The sequence below is a fragment of the Nerophis ophidion genome, linkage group LG19 (assembly GCF_033978795.1).
Source record: "Nerophis ophidion isolate RoL-2023_Sa linkage group LG19, RoL_Noph_v1.0, whole genome shotgun sequence".
NCBI lineage: Eukaryota > Metazoa > Chordata > Actinopteri > Syngnathiformes > Syngnathidae > Nerophis > Nerophis ophidion.
Window position 1 is genome coordinate 42,528,133 of NC_084629.1, and position 17,933 is coordinate 42,546,065.

At 36.8% G+C, this 17,933-nt stretch overlaps 2 protein-coding genes across 4 annotated transcripts in view; one reads left to right on the forward strand and one right to left on the reverse strand.

Annotated features, from left to right (window-relative positions):
- The window catches only part of hat1 (histone acetyltransferase 1), a 42,974-nt gene extending 30,521 nt beyond the window's left edge, over positions 1–12,453 (reverse strand). Inside the window, exon 1 of one of the 2 annotated variants that reach the window (XM_061880041.1) lies at positions 12,222–12,453. Coding sequence is in view for 1 of the 2 variants with exons in the window: in XM_061880040.1 (XP_061736024.1) it covers positions 1,566–1,572 (7 nt within the window). In the remaining variant the exon portion in view is untranslated. Of the gene's footprint in view, positions 1–1,565; positions 1,672–12,221 lie in introns of those variants that run through there. The other variant, XM_061880040.1, reaches the window with a different exon arrangement.
- Positions 12,037–17,933, forward strand: part of LOC133538418 (electrogenic aspartate/glutamate antiporter SLC25A12, mitochondrial-like) — a 75,334-nt gene continuing 69,437 nt past the window's right edge. The window contains exons 1-2 of one of the 2 annotated variants that reach the window (XM_061880038.1): positions 12,037–12,188; positions 12,538–12,591. In XM_061880038.1, coding sequence (XP_061736022.1) covers positions 12,177–12,188; positions 12,538–12,591 — 66 coding nt within the window. In that variant the 5' untranslated portion in view covers positions 12,037–12,176. The remainder of the gene's footprint in view (positions 12,189–12,537; positions 12,592–17,933) is intronic. The other variant, XM_061880037.1, reaches the window with a different exon arrangement.

Here is a 17,933-nt window from a genome sequence, read left to right on the forward strand (position 1 = left end):
TCCTCGCTCAAATTAATCGGGAAATCGTTGCTTTCTCGGTCCGAATTGCTCTTACTGCTGGTGGCTCACATTATAAACAATGTGAGGATGTGAGGAGCCCAACAACCAGTGACGTCACGCGCACATCGTCTGCTACTTCCGGGACAGGCAAGGCTTTATTATTAGCGACCAAAAGTTGCGAACTTTATTGTTGATGTTTTCCACTAAATCTTTTCAGCAAAAATATGGCAATATCGCGAAATGATTAAGTATAACATAGAATGGACCTGCTATCCCCGTTTAAATAATAAAATCTAATTTCAGTAGGCCTTTATGACAATACATGACAATAAATAGGAGTAAGTACATGACGTAGTATTAGACCCTCCATGCATTCTTACAATTACACTTTCTAGGAGTGCACAATCACTAAGTTAAGGGCAGGCTATCACACTGTATTGCATGAAGTATGAAAAGCAACGATAACATAGCAATACTTCTCTTACAGGGTATTTTTAGACGAACCAGTGATTATATGATGATTATATCCCCACACATGAGCATAGTATTTTATGATGATTATATCCCCACACATGACAGTATTATATGATGATTATATCCCCACACATGACAAAAGTATTATATGATGATCATATCCCCACACATGAGCAAAGTATTATATGATGATTATATCCCCACACATGACCCAAGGATTATATGATGATTATATCCCCACACATGAGCAAAATATTATATGATGATTATATCCCCACACATGACAGAAGTATTATATGATTATATCCCCACACATGACAAAAGTATTATATGATGATCATATCCCCACACATGAGCAAAGTATTATATGATGATTATATCCCCACACATGACCCAAGTATTATATGATGATTATATCCCCACACATGAGCAAAATATTATATGATGATTATACCCCCACACATGACCCAAGTATTATATGATGATTATACCCCCACAAATGACACAAGTATTATATGATGATTATATCCCCACACATGACCCAAGTATTATATGATGATTATAGGCCCACAAGACCAGAATATTATATGTTGTGACAGCTGCTTAGCATGCTGCTAATGCTAACCCATACACATTAGCATGCTGCTAATGCTAACCAATACACATTAGCATGCTGCTAATGCTAACCAACACACATTAGCATGCTGCTAATGCTAACCAATACACACTAGCATGATGCTAATGCTAACCAATACGCATTAGCATGCTGCTAATGCTAACCAACAGACATTAGCATGCTGCTAATGCTAACAACACACATTAGCATGCTGCTAATGCTAACAACACACATTAGCATGCTGCTAATGCTAACCAATACACATTAGCATGCTGCTAATGCTAACCCATACACATTAACATGCTGCTAATGCTAACCAACACACAGGCCCGTCGTCGCCTACTTTGTGCTACAATGTGTCGTCTATTTAACTCGCCCTACTTTACGAGAAGCACAAGCGGGTCCGCGTTCAAATGGGCTTAAAGCCGAGGCGTCTTTAAGCGCAGCTAATGCCGCGGCACAGTCACATACTTACCCGCCATGTCTGCACTGTCTTGTGTCCAAAGTGGCGGGCTGTGTTGTCCTAAAAGACCGCGCAATCACCACCACTTCCGGGTTACGGCTTCCTCTGCAACCGGATGTACTTTTATCAGCTTTTTTTTTTCTTCCACTGCTTTTTATATGTAAATATTTATTTCAGGGCTCACCAACCTTTTTGAAAGCAAGAGCTACTTCTTGGGTACTGATTCATGCCAAGGGCTACCAGTTTGATACACACTTGAATAAATTGCCAAAAATAGCCAATTTGCTCAATTTACCTTTAATAAATGTAGCTATATATAAAAAAAATGGGTATTTCTGTCTATCATTCCGTTGTATATATTTTTTTTCTTTTATGGAAGTTTTTTTGTAAAGAATAAATGATGAAAAAAACACTTAATTGAACAGTTTAAAAGAGGAGAAAACAAGAAAAAAAGAAAATTAAATTTTGAAACATCGTTGATCTTCAATTTTGACTCTTTAAAATTCAACCGAAAAATATGAAGAGAAAAACTAGCTAATTCGAATCTTTTTGAAAAAATTAAGAAAATAATTTATGGAACATCATTAGTATTTTTTCCTGATTAAGATTAATTTTAGAATTTTGATGACATGTTTTAAATAGGTTAAAATCCAATCTGCACTTTGTTAGAATATATAACAAATTGGACCAAGCTATATTTCTAACAAACTCAAATCATTATTTCTTATAGATTTTCCAGAACAAAAATTTTAAAATAAATTCAAAATACTTTGAAATAAGATTTAAATTTGATTCTACAGTTTTTTCTAGATTTGCCAGAATAATTTTTTTATTTTCTATTTTAATCATAATAAGTTTGAAGAAATATTTCACAAATATTCTTCGTCCAAAAAACAGAAGCTAAAATGAAGAATTTAATTAAAATATATTTCTTATTCTTTACAATAAAAAAATAAATTTACTTGAACATTGATTTCAATTGTCAGGAAAGAAGAAGAAGGAATTTAAAAGGTAAAAAGATATATGTGTTTAAAAATCCTAAAAATCATTTTTAAGGTCGTATTTTTTCTCTAAAATTGTCTTTCTGAAAGTTATAAGAAGCAAAAAAATAAATGAATTTACTGTATTTAAACAAGTGAAGACCAAGTCTTTAAAATATTTTCTTGGATTTTCAAATTCTATTTGAGTTTTGTCTCTCTTAGAATTAAAAATGTCGAGCAAAGCGAGACCAGCTTGCTAGAAAATAAATCCAATTCAAAAAATAGAGGCAGCTCACTGGTAAGTGCTGCTATTTGAGCTATTTTTAGAACAGGCCAGCGGGCGACTCATCTGGTCCTTACGGGCGACCTGGTGCCCGCGGGCACCGCGTTGGTGACCCCTGTTTTATTTGAAATAGAGACAGACACAGAAAAATAGATATCTGAAGCAGTTATCCAATGTATGCATCATAGTGTTTGTAGCCAAAGCTCATTTACAACACTTGTCCCCAACAACAACAACAACGAAGATCTAACATCATTAAACAGGAAAATAAAAACAATAAGACAAAGAGGAGTCGATACTACTAATAATAGTAATAATACAGACAAAGTGCGAACTAGATACAAGCCAATAATAATGATAATAATAACACGGACAAAGTGCAGACTACATAAAAAAAACTATGAATAAAAATGAGTAAACACTAAACATGGGAACACAATTGTTGCTCAACTAGCCACAATTGTGTTTGGTTTTTTAAAGTGACAAATGCAAGTATACTTTTCAAAGTGTCAGGTAGAGAGTTCCATAGTTGTGCTCCTTTTATTGAAAAGGCAGTCTGGGAAAAAGATGTTTCCATGCCAGTGGTTCTCAAATGGGGGTACGCATACCCCAGTGGGTACGTGAAGGTATGCAAAGGGGTACGTGAGATTTTTTTTTTAAATAGGCCAAAAATAGCAACAATTCAAAACTCCTTTATAAATATATTTATTGAATAATACTTCAACAAAATATGAATGTCAGTTCATAAACTGTGAAAAGAAATGCAACAATGCAATATTCAGTGTTGACAGATAGATTTTTTGTGAACATTTTCCATAAATATTGATGTTAAAGATTTCTTTTTTTGTGAAGAAATGTTTAGAATGAAGTTGATGAATCCAGATGGATCTCTATTCCAATCCCCAAAGAGGGCACTTTAAGTTGATGATTACTTCTACGTGTAGAAATATTTATTTATAATTGAATTGCTTGTTTATTTTTTAACACGTTTTTTGTTATTTTTATATCTTTTTTTCCAAATAGTTCAAGAAAGACCACTACAAATGAGCAATATTTTCAGAAAGTGATGACATAGTGCTGTATTTTACTTCTTTATCTCTTTTTTTCAACCAAAAATGCTTTGCTCTGATTAGGGGGTACTTGAATTAAAAACATGTTCACAGGGGGTACATCACTGAAAAAAGGTTGAGAACCACTGGACTAGACTGTCACACATTTATGTTGGATCCACTATGGACTGGACTCTCACTATTATGTTAAATCCACTATGGACTGGACTCTCACACTATTATGTTAGATCCACTATGGACCGGACTCTCTCACTATTATGTTAGATCCACTATGGACTGGACTCTCACTATTATGTTAGATCCACTATGGACTGGACTCACTATTAAGTTAGATCCACTATAGACTGGATTCTCACTATTATGTTAGATCCACTATGAACTGGACTCTCACACTATTATGTTAGATCCACTATGGACTGGACTCTCACACTATTATGTTAGATCCACTATGGACTGGACTCTCACACTATTGTTAGATCCACTATGGACTGGATTCTCACACTATTTTGTTAGATCCACTATGGACTGGAATCTCACACTATTATGTTAGATCCACTATGGACTGGACTACCACACTATTATGTTAGATCCACTATGTACTGGACTCTCACTATTATGTTAGATCCACTATGGACTGGACTCTCACTATTATGTTGGATCCACTATGGACTGGACTCTCACTATTATGTTAGATCCACTATGGACTGGACTCTCACACTATTATGTTAGATCCACTATGGACTGGACTCTCACTATTATGTTAGATCCACTATGGACTGGACTCTCACACTATTATGTTAGATCCACTATGGACCGGACTCTCTCACTATTATGTTAGATCCACTATGGACTGGACTCTCACTATTATGTTAGATCCACTATGGACTGGACTCACTATTAAGTTAGATCCACTATAGACTGGATTCTCACTATTATGTTAGATCCACTATGAACTGGACTCTCACACTATTATGTTAGATCCACTATGGACTGGACTCTCACACTATTATGTTAGATCCACTATGGACTGGACTCTCACACTATTATGTTAGATCCACTATGGACTGGACTCTCACACTATTTTGTTAGATCCACTATGGACTGGAATCTCACACTATTATGTTAGATCCACTATGGACTGGACTACCACACTATTATGTTAGATCCACTATGTACTGGACTCTCACTATTATGTTAGATCCACTATGGACTGGACTCTCACTATTATGTTAGATCCACTATGGACTGGACTCTCACTATTATGTTGGATCCACTATGGACTGGACTCTCACTATTATGTTGGATCCACTATGGACTGGACTCTCACACTATTATGTTAGATCCACTATGGACTGGACTCTCACTATTATGTTAGATCCACTATGGACTGGACACTCACTATTATGTTAGATCCACTATGGACTGGACTCTCACACTATTATGTTAGATCCACTATGGACTGGACTCTCACTATTATGTTAGATCCACTATGGACTGGACTCTCACACTATTATGTTAGATCCACTATGGACTGGACTCTCACACTATTATGTTAGATCCACTATGGACTGGACTCTCACACTATTTTGTTAGATCCACTATGGACTGGAATCTCACACTATTATGTTAGATCCACTATGGACTGGACTACCACACTATTATGTTAGATCCACTATGTACTGGACTCTCACTATTATGTTAGATCCACTATGGACTGGACTCTCACTATTATGTTAGATCCACTATGGACTGGACTCTCACACTATTATGTTAGATCCACTATGGACTGGACTCTCACTATTATGTTAGATCCACTATGGACTGGACACTCACTATTATGTTAGATCCACTATGGACTGGACTCTCACACTACTATGTTAGATCCACTATGGACTGGACTCTCACTATTATGTTAGATCCACTATGGACTGGACTCTCACACTATTATGTTGGATCCACTACGGACTGGACTCTCAGAATAGTATGTTAGATCCACTATGGACTGGACCAGTGGTTCTCAAATGGGGGTACGCGTACCCCTGGGACGTGGACCCCGACTTAAACAAGTTGAAAAACTTATTGGGGGTGTTACCATTTTGTGGTCAATTATACGGAATATGTACTGTACTGTGCAATCTACTAATAAAAGTTTCAATCAATCAATCAATTAAAAGACACTCAATGGTCTTGATTGATAACTGGTGTGCCATTTAAATAACAAACAGGAAACAATACGTGAAGCTCAGCGAACACACGTCTACAACGCTAGATATATCCTGTGGTGTACCTCAGGGATCAATACTAGGACCAAAATGATTCAATCTCTATATAAATGACATTTGTATAGTTACAATATATTTAAAGTTAGTATTATTTGCGGGTGAGACAACTGCCTTTTGTTCAGGAGAGAACACACAAAAGATAATACAAATAATAACAGAAGAAATGAACAAATTAAAAAGATGGTTTGACAAAAACAGACTATCTTTGAATCTCAGTAAAACTAAAATAATGCTATTCGGTAAAAGTAGAAGGGAAAGTCAAACACAAATACAAATAGACAGAGTAGAAATTGAAAGAGTGAATGAAGCCAGATTTCTAGGTATAAAGATTCACGATAAATTGAACGGGAAATCTCATGGCGTCCTTGCGGTTCATCGCCCTCAAGTGAAAGGTCTTCTTCTCTCTACTCTGGCTCCTCATACATCATCAATGGAAAGTATGTCTGTGACAGTCTCTTGCCGTCGTCGTGCGGGTTCCACTGACCACCAAGGAAGGACATTGCTTTTGCAGCTGTCAAAGAGGCAGCTGCGACTTTCTTGGCTCCTCCATGGGTTCTCTCAGAGACACTGGCGGTCACCACACCCCTCCGACTTTCAGCGATGACATCAGAACGTGACGCTGTGAACGGGACTCTCGCTGCTGAGTTGGACCCGCTTTGGACTGGACTCTCGCGACTGTGTTGGATCCATTGTGGATTGAACTTTCACAGTATCATGTTAGACCCGCTCGACATCCATTGCTTTCCTCCTCTCTAAGGTTCTCATAATCATTATTGTCACAGACGTCCCACTGGGTGTGAGTTTTCCTTGCCCTTATGTGGGCCTACCGAGGATGTCGTGGTGGTTTGTGCAGCCCTTTGAGACACTAGTGATTTAGGGCTATATAAGCAAACATTGATTGATTGATTGATGTAAAAAATGTACAACGTAAAGTAGCAAGAAACACATCAATAATGAATAAAGCAAAACATTTTCTAGACCAAAAATCACTTCATATTCTCTACTGCTCACTAGTGTTACATACCTGACTTATTGTGTGGAAATATGCCGAAATAATTACAAAAGTACACTTCATTCACTAACAGTGTTACAAAAAAAAGATCAGTTATAACAATGCATAATGTTGGATATAGAGAACATAAAAACACTTTATTTATTGAATCAAAAATACTGAAATTCCACCACATAGTGAATTTGCAAACAGCTAAAATGATACACAAAGCAAACTATAACCTGCTAGCCAAGAATGTACAACAATTCTTCTCAAAAAAAGAGGACAAATATAATCTTAGAGAAAAATGGAATTTAAAACTTTTGTACGCACGTACAACACTTAAGACCTTCAGTATATCTGTTTGTGGAATTACATGATGGAATGGATTAAGCAAAAAAATCTTACTCATCTCACCATATGAAATGTAACTTACTTCACCGAGTATTATTTATTTATTTATTTTTATTGTGATTATTTATGGACTATATTGGGAATACATTGAGAGCAGGAAGTGAACAAAAGTTTTAGCAAATGTTATGTAAAAGAAAAGGGGTCGGATTAAATAAGATCTGCATCTTCATACTCTTTTTCCCACATGTTGAAAAGAGAAACTGGAAATTGTGAGTATTATTTTGTATGCTTGCATGTTCCAAATAAACTCAAACTCAAACTAAAGTCAGGTAAAACAAATTCAATTGTTTTGGCTTAACTATTTTGCTAAACAAGGGAAAATACAAAGATATAATATATATCATTAAAATAACCAAGAGGACTGTATAAATCCGACTTTGAACTGTCAGTTTATTATCAATATTATTTGCATTCTTGTCAACATGGACCATAAATGTTTACTTTCAAAATGTTATGTAAATCCAAGCAATAATGTAATATAATTTTTTTTTTCAGTGAGTATGGGCAATTCTTATGTAACACTATTATGTTAGATCCACTATGGACTGGACTCTCACACTATTATGTTAGATCCACTATGGACTGGACTCTCACACTATTATGTTAGATCCACTATGGACTGGACTCTCACACTATTATGTTAGATCCACTATGGACTGGACTCTCACACTATTATGTTAGATCCACTATGGACTGGACTCTCACTATTATATTAGATCCACTACAGACTGGACTCTCACTATTATGTTAGATCCACTATGGACTGGACTCTCACACTATTATGTTAGATTCACTATGGACTGGACTCTCACTATTATGTTAGATCCACTATGGACTGGACTCTCACTATTATGTTAGATCCACTATGGACTGGACTCTCACACTATTATGTTAGATCCACAATGGACTGGACTCTCACACTATTATGTTAGATCCACTATGGACTGGACTCTCACACTATTATGTTAGATCCACTATGGACTGGACTCTCACTATTATATTAGATCCACTACAGACTGGACTCTCACTATTATGTTAGATCCACTATGGACTGGACTCTCACACTATTATGTTAGATTCACTATGGACTGGACTCTCACTATTATGTTAGATCCACTATGGACTGGACTCTCACTATTATGTTAGATCCACTATGGACTGGACTCTCACACTATTATGTTAGATTCACTATGGACTGGACACTTTTCTTAAAGTTGCAAGTGATAAACGCTTATTCAGTGAAACGAAGAGAAATGTAAAACTGCAGATTTTTAATCGGATCATAACATGTGAATAACATAAATACAGTCTATTATACAGCATTATTAACATGTGAAGAACATAAATACAGTCTATTATACAGCATTATTCACATGTGAATAACATAAATACAGTCTATTATACAGCATTATTCACATGTGAATAACATAAATACATTCTATTATACAGCATTATTCACATGTGAATAACATAAATAGTCTATTATACAGCATTATTAACATGTGAATAACATAAATACAGTCTATTATACAGTATTATTCACACATGAATAACATAAATACAGTCTATTATACAGTATTATTCACACATGAATAATATAAATGCAGTCTATTATGCAGCATTATTCACATGTGAATAATATAAATAGTATAATAAACAGCATTATTAACATGTGAATAACATAAATACAGTCTATTATACAGCATTATTCACATGTGAATAATATAAATACAGTCTATTATACAGCATTATTCACATGTGAATAACAGTCTATTATACAGCATTATTCACATGTGAATAATATAAATGCAGTCTATTATACAGCATTATTCACATGTGAATAATATATATAGTCTAATAAACAACATTATTAACATGTGAATATCATAAATACAGTCTATTATACAGCATTATTCACATGTGAATAACATAAATACAGTCTATTTTACAGCATTATTCACATGTGAATAATATAGTCTATTATACAGCATTATTAACATGTGAATAACATAAATACAGTCTATTATACAGTATTATTCACATGTGAATGATATAAATAGTCTAATAAAGCCATGGATGTCGAGCGGGTCTAACATGATACTGTGAAAGTTCAATCCATAGTGGATCCAAAACAACCGTGAGAGTCCAGTCCAAAGTTGATTATAATTAGTGCATGCTTACTTTTACCGCATGCCTTTGGTAAGCGCAGGAGTGAGAAGAGGTTTTAAATTAATTAGCGCCCCAGCGTTAATTCAAGGAAATACGGCCACTCTAAATGAAGTCTATGTTACTTAGAATATGTTCCCATAGTGTCCAAATAACTCTAAATTAAGTCTGTGTTACTTAGAATATGTCCCCCTTGTTTCCAAATAACTCTAAATTAATTCTGTGTTACTTAGAATATGTCCCCCTTGTTTCCAAATAACTCTAAATTAAGTCTGTGTTACTTAGAATATGTTCCCCTAGTGTCCAAATAACTCTAAATTAAGTCTGTGTTACTTAGAATATGTTCCCCTAGTGTCCAAATAACTCTAAATTAAGTCTGTGTTACTTAGAATATGTTCCCCTAGTGTCCCAATAACTCTAAATTAAGTCTGTGTTACTTAGAAAGAGCCAAAGTGTCCAAATAACTCTAAATTAAGTCTGTGTTACTTAAAATATGTTCCCCTAGTGTCCAAATAACTCTAAATTATTTCTTTGTTACTTAGAATATGTCCCCCTTGTTCCCAAATAATTCTAAATTAAGTCTGTGTTACTTGAAATATGTTCCCCTAGTGTCCCAATAACTCTAAATTAAGTCTGTGTTACTTAGAATATGTTCCCCTAGTGTCCAAATAACTCTAAATTAAGTCTGTGTTACTTAGAATATGTTCCCCTAGTGTCCCAATAACTCTAAATTATTTCTTTGTTTCTTAGAATATGTCCCTCCTTGTTCCCAAATAATTCTAAATTAAGTCTGTGTTACTTAAAATATGTTCCCCTAGTGTCCCAATAACTCTAAATTAAGTCTGTGTTACTTAGAATATGTTCCCCTAGTGTCCAAATAACTCTAAATTAAGTCTGTGTTACTTAGAATATGTTCCCCTAGTGTCTAAATAACTCTAAATTAAGTCTTTGTCACTTAGAATATGTTCCCCTAGTGTCTAAATTATGTTCCCCTAGTGTCCAAATAACTCTAAATTAATTCTTTGTTACTTAGAATATGTCCCCCTTGTTTTCAAATAACTCTAAATTAAGTCTGTGTTACATAGAATATGTTCCCCTAGTGTCCCAATAACTCTAAATTAAGTCTGTGTTACTTAGAATATGTTCCCCTAGTGTCCCAATAACTCTAAATTAAGTCTGTGTTACTTAGAATATGTTCCCCTAGTGTCCAAATAACTCTAAATTAAGTCTGTGTTACTTAGAATATGTTCCCCTAGTGTCCCAATAACTCTAAATTAAGTCTGTGTTACTTAGAAAGAGCCAAAGTGTCCAAATAACTCTAAATTAAGTCTGCGTTACTTAAAATATGTTCCCCTAGTGTCCAAATAACTCTAAATTATTTCTTTGTTACTTAGAATATGTCCCCCTTGTTCCCAAATAATTCTAAATTAAGTCCGTGTTACTTAAAATATGTTCCCCTAGTGTCCCAATAACTCTAAATTAAGTCTGTGTTACTTAGAATATGTTCCCCTAGTGTCCAAATAACTCTAAATTAAGTCTGTGTTACTTAGAATATGTTCCCCTAGTGTCCCAATAACTCTAAATGATTTCTTTGTTTCTTAGAATATGTCCCTCCTTGTTCCCAAATAATTCTAAATTAAGTCTGTGTTACTTAAAATATGTTCCCCTAGTGTCCCAATAACTCTAAATTAAGTCTGTGTTACTTAGAATATGTTCCCCTAGTGTCCAAATAACTCTAAATTAAGTCTGTGTTACTTAGAATATGTTCCCCTAGTGTCTAAATAACTCTAAATTAAGTCTTTGTCACTTAGAATATGTTCCCCTAGTGTCTAAATTATGTTCCCCTAGTGTCCAAATAACTCTAAATTAATTCTTTGTTACTTAGAATATGTCCCCCTTGTTTTCAAATAACTCTAAATTAAGTCTGTGTTACATAGAATATGTTCCCCTAGTGTCCCAATAACTCTAAATTAAGTCTGTGTTACTTAGAATATGTTCCCCTAGTGTCCCAATAACTCTAAATTAAGTCTGTGTTACTTAGAATATGTTCCCCTAGTGTCCAAATAACTCTAAATTAAGTCTGTGTTACTTAGAATATGTTCCCCTAGTGTCCAAATAACTCAAAATTAAGTCTTTGTTACTTAAAATATGTTCCCCATACTAAAGTGTTACCAAAAACAACAACAACATTGTATTTTTCACTAAAATGGTTGGCTGAATGCGCATATGAAACTTGTGGGGTTCGGTACCTGCTACAAGGTTAAGAAGCACTCATTTAAAGTGATCACGTGGTTTCCAGAAGCGTCCGTGCGGTTCGATGACGTCACTGAAGGACCGCGCGTCCCCGCCTGAACCCGCGCGTCTAATTGCCGCCCTCGGGTCGAGAGGAAGAAGTCTGGAAGCTGCGTTACTTCCTTCCAGCTGACGTCACACCAGCATGGCGGTCAAGGTGACTCCACTACTACTTCTTATCACATATTACCTGTCAAAGGGCGCCCACTCGGCCGCGTGTGTCGTCCACGTCGCCCGCGGAGCTCCAGGGCGTCTGCCCCCGCTCGGCGTCACCGCACATCCCGGATAGTCGCGTCTCAGCCGGGCTCCGGCAGCCGTGTTGACGCGGCTGTGCTTCTCCCGCCCATCAGAGGGTCGTGTTGTTGCTGATTTGTGTGCTTTTCCCTTCTTTGCTAAAAGTCGAAGCTCGTTAAAAGAGCCAAAGCGCCGCATAAGAACCAGTCCGACCACTTTTTGCTTGTTGAAGATGCGACTTGAAGGCCACTGACGCTCCTTGTGTGTCACAGGTGCAGGCGACCCAGAGGGCAGACCCCCATCACTTGAAGGCCATTTTCTTAAAGGTGAGACCTCAGCTTTTTACACCAGCAAACACACCAGGGGTGTCCAAACTGCGGCCCGCTGCTAACCGTCGCCCGCCACACATTCTGCAAAAATTGCAAAGTTGATAGTATTGCAAAAATTAAAAAAACATTTTAAAATTAAAGCTGCAAGCAGCGTTGGTCGGGTCCGCCTTTGGCTGCTGCCCCCGAGACCCACGGCCGGATAAGCGTTAGAAGACGCCTTGGAGCCACTATTTTGAGAATCTAATGCATTGTGAAAGTAATGCAGTTGTTGTATTGAAGTGAAAATATCAAACTTCCTGTTGATTTTTGCTAAAGTATGTTAATTATTAAAATGTAGGTCTAAGTGAGACCTACATAGTGTTTTTTGTTTCATGTCTCTGACATTCCTACCGGAAGTTACAAGCAGTTTTGTCTGTGTTTTCTTCCTAGGAGCAGTTTGTCCGTGTTGTATTCCTAGGGGGGCGGTAGAGCGCAATTTTGAGTTTTGAGGTTAGGTTTTTTCATCAGATCGCAATTTTTGCCAGACCTGATGTGTGTGTCGAGTTTGGTGAGTTTAGAAGCATTTTAAGGGGGTCAAATTTATTTTCTTTTTTTTCCATTGCTCAACAAAATAAATTTCACAGTATCATGTTAGACCCGCTCGACATCCATTGCTTTCAGTCCCCTGGAGGGGGGGGGGGGGGTTGCCCACATCCGAGGTCCTCTCCAAGGTTTCTCATAGTCAGCATTGTCACTGGCGTCCCACTGGATGTGAATTCTCCCTGCCCACTGGGTGTGAGTTTTCCTTGCCCCTTTGTGGGTTCTTCCGAGGATGTTGTAGTCGTAATGATTTGTGCAGTCCTTTGAGACATTTGTGATTTGGGGCTATACAAATAAACATTGATTGATGATTGAAATTAAAAAAAGACAAAAAAATCTATGTTATAATGAATGACCGTATTTCCTTGAATAGTCGCCGGGGCGCAAATTAATTTAAAACCTCTTCTCACTCCGGCGCTTACCAAAGGCATGCGGCAAAAGTAAGCATGCGCTAAATATTTTAAAACCTCTTCTCACTTCGGCACTTACCAAAGGCATGCAGTAAAAATTTGAGTGTGATGTAAGCTTGGACCTTAAATCCTACTGAATAGCTCTTAATCGTCTTCCCTTTATGCGATTTCAAATTTTTGGTATTGAAATCAGCCTCCTCCATTTTGAGAATGATGACAGGGACGTGTCACGAGTTTGACCAGGCGGTAGTTCTAAGCATGCGCTAATTATTTTGCGAAGCGAGTTTGACTCGGCAGTAATTCAAGTCAGGCGCATACTATATGTCCTGCGGCAATTCAAGGAAATACGGTATTACTTGAAATTTATCACTTTAAAGGCCTACTGAAATGAGATGTTCTTATTTAAACGGGGATAGCAGGTCCATTCTATGTGTCATACTTGATCATTTCGCGATATCGCTATATTTTTGCTGAAAGGATTTAGTAGAGAACATCCACGATAAAGTTTGCAACTTTTGGTCGCTAATAAAAAAGCCTTGCCTGTACCGGAAGTAGCAGATGATGTGCGCGTGACGTCACGGGTTGTGGGTTGGGGGTTAAATCACCAAAAATGATTCCCGGGCGCGGCCACTGCTGCTGCTCACTGCTCCCCTCACCTCCCAGGGGGTGAACAAGGCGATGGGTCAAGTGCAGAGGACACATTTCAGTACACCTAGTGTGTGTGTGACTATCGTTGGTACTTTAACTTTATATTTTACTTACACACAAAAAAATCAACCCAGTCACCAGAATTTTACTGTAAAATATTGTGTATTTTACAACTGTAAATGGAAAACAATATTACTGTTTTTTTTAATTTTCTGACAACTGGGCTGCCAGTTTCTGCCCTATCGACAGAATTTTACATCAAAAGAAATGTTAAATTTACAGTAATATGCTGTAAATCTATACCGTAAGATCTATATTCTCATTTTTACAGTGCACACTTTGATTGGCAGCTTGCTTTGAAATGACAAGTCCAGCAGATGTTTAAAGGCCTACTGAAATGAGATTTTCTTATTCAAACGGGGATAGCAGCTCCATTGTATGTGTCATACTTGATCATTTCGCCAAATGCCATATTTTTGCTGAAAGGATTTAGTAGAGAACATCCACGATAAAGTTTGCAACTTTTGGTCGCTAATAAAAAAGCCTTGCCTGTACCGGAAGTAGCAGACGATGTGCGCGTGACATCCCGGGTTGTGGAGCTCCTCACATCTGAAAATTGTTTACAATCATGGCCACAAGCAGCGAGAGCGACTCGGACCGAGAAAGTGACCATTCCCCCATTAATTTGAGCGAGGATGAAAGATTCGTGGATGAGGAAAGTGAGAGTGAAGGACTATACTTTTTTTTTTTTAAAAGGCGTGGACAGTGGGAGCGATTGAGATGTTATTAGACACATTTACTAGGATAATTCTGGAAAATCCCTTATCTTCTTATTGTGTTACTGGTGTTTTAGTGAGATTATATGTACCTGAAAGTCGGAGGGGTGTGGCCACGGGTGTGGTGACCGCCAGTGTCTCCGGTGGGAGGAGGTAATAGTCCGCAGCAGCAGCAGGAGGACGTCAGCTCCGCTCATAACTACGGTAAGAGACGACTTATTACCACGATTTTCTCACCGAAACCTGCCGGTTGACATGTAGTCGGGAACCATGTTCGCTTGACCGCTCTGTTCCATAATAAAGCTTCACCTTCGGAAATTTTAAACAATGAAACACCGGCTGTGTTTGTGTTGCTAAAGGCAGCTGCAATACACCGCTTCCCACCTACATCTTTCTTCTTTGACGTCTCCATTATTAATTGAACAAATTGCAAAAGGTTCAGCAACACAGATGTCCAGAATACTGTGTAATTACGCGATTAAAGCAGACTACTTATAGCTTGGATCAGGCTGGAAAAAAATGTCCGCTACAACCCGAGACGTCACGCATCATCATACCGACGTTTTCAACAGGACACTTCAAGGGAAATTTAAAATTGCAATTTAGTAAACTAAAAAGGCCGTATTGGCATGTGTTGCAATGTTAATATTTCATCATTGATATATAAACTATCAGACTGCGTGGTCGCTAGTAGTGGCTTTCAGTAGGCCTTTAAATTGTTTTATGTGGAAAAAATATTGCATATGTTGTGTGGTTGCCATATAAAAACATCAACGTTTTGACAAAAGAGCATAAAACAAACAAAATAATAGTTCAAACTTAAAATCGACAGATATATCGGAAGTTGATCTTGAAATTTAAGTGTTAAAAGTAAAAAAAAAAAAAAAATGCATCACTTTATGAGTGGGGAACTTTTCGGATCTCAAATATATTTAGTAGGATTTTATTTAACTTTTCACTGTGATTACTCAAAAATATGAAATAATTAAAATCAATGGTGTCCTGCATTATTGATCTTTGAGGGCTTTAATTGCTAAATAAAGGAATTCTCCTGAAGGAATCAATAAAGTACTATCTATCTATCCATCTATCTATCTATCCATCTAAATACTGCATATTTCAGTTTTACTATAAAAAACAAAGTTGTCTTTGACAGAAAAGGCATAAAACCTTATTTATTTTACTTTATATCAACCTCAAGTTGATATAGAGATTTACTGTAAGCATTAAATAAAAAAAATAAAAATAATAATTTTACTTATTTTTAACATTTTAGTGACTGAGACCCTCTATGCTCCCCAGGAGTCCTAAGGATTAAAAAAAAATCCATATATTTTGTTATGGTTTGAAAATGAAAAATATCAAAATGGCCCCCGCATGATTACATTTTTTCTGTGGAAAAAGTTTGGACAGAACAGACATTGAACGAGTGAATGAAAGCACATTCCGAGGTGTAATGACAGATGTTGAATTGAACTGGAAATTATCATGTAAACAAAATACAACATAAAGTAGCAAGAAACATGTCAAAATTGAATACAACTAAACATGTTCTAGACCAGGGGTCGGCAACCTTCAGCATACAACGAGCCATTTGAGACAATCTCCCACCAAAGTAAACCCACCTAGATCCGCAAATTGTGTTTGATCCCTAAAATGACAATAACACTACTTTTAGTTACGAATCTGCAAGTACCGTATTTCCTTAAATTGCCGCCAGGTATATAGTATGTGCCTGCCTAGAATTACTGCCGGGTCAAACTCGTTCCGCAAAATAATTAGCGCATGCTTAGCATTACTGCCGGCTCAGGATTAACGCCGGGTCAGACTCGTTTCGCAAAATATTATTTTTATTAGCGCATGTCTAGAATTTCCGCCAGGTCAAACTCACCCGTCATCATTTTCAAAATGGAGGAGGCTGATTTCAATCATTTGAAATCGCATAAAGGGAAGAAGATTAAGAGCTATTCAGTAGGATTTAAGGTCCAAGCAATAGAATATGCTAAAGAGAACAGTAAGCAGCTATGTTTTATTAATATACCGTAGCTGCGTGTGTCAAATATGAGTCATTAAATGACTCCCGCCTCCTGGTGGTAGAGGGCGCTAGTGATCCTTCTTGCGACTACTCGGCTGCAGAAGAAGTGACAACAAGCAGCGATCGTTTATTTTTTCCTCTCGCTTGCACTTTTAACATGGAGGATTACATATCTAAAATAAAACAGTTTTCTAAACTGGACTTTCAATCGAAGCAGGAGGTAATAAAGGAAGATCTCCATCGAGACAGAGAGACTTTTAAAACTGAAGAAAGATAAGGAAGACTTCTATAAACAAGTTGTTGATGCTTTTGATCAGAAGGAGCTGCACATGGACTTAATTTATAAGTAAAGGTAAGGCCATAAAAACGTTTTTTTAATTAAATATGCTTTTCATGAGGGTATCCTTACATCACACTCAAATTTGAATTAGCGCCTCAGCGGCAATTCAAGGAAATACGGTATTTTTGCTCTGATCAGCTTTCTGCAGCAGTTACGAAAATGCTCTTTTTCGGTCATCTCCAGCTTGGTAGTATTTTTCCGCGAATGCTGTGTTTGTCCTGGAAATGTATTTCCACATTGCATTTTTTGTTGTTTGCTATTTATTCTCCCCACATATCAAGCAACCAGGTGAACCACACTCATCAACAGTAACCGCAAAAAAACAAAATGTCCATAAAGCATTAAATGTTCTATTTTCATCAGAATTGTTTCCCTTTTTGATTTGCCCTTTGCTAAATAACTGGGAATTGACCGCTAAAAACAATGCAATTGCTTGGCAGCAAAAGATGACGCATCGGGGGAGTTACGTACATTTCCATAGACAAAATACTGCAAGATCACAAACTCTGTAAAATAAAAACGGCTACATTAAAATAGACAAACTAAAAAAA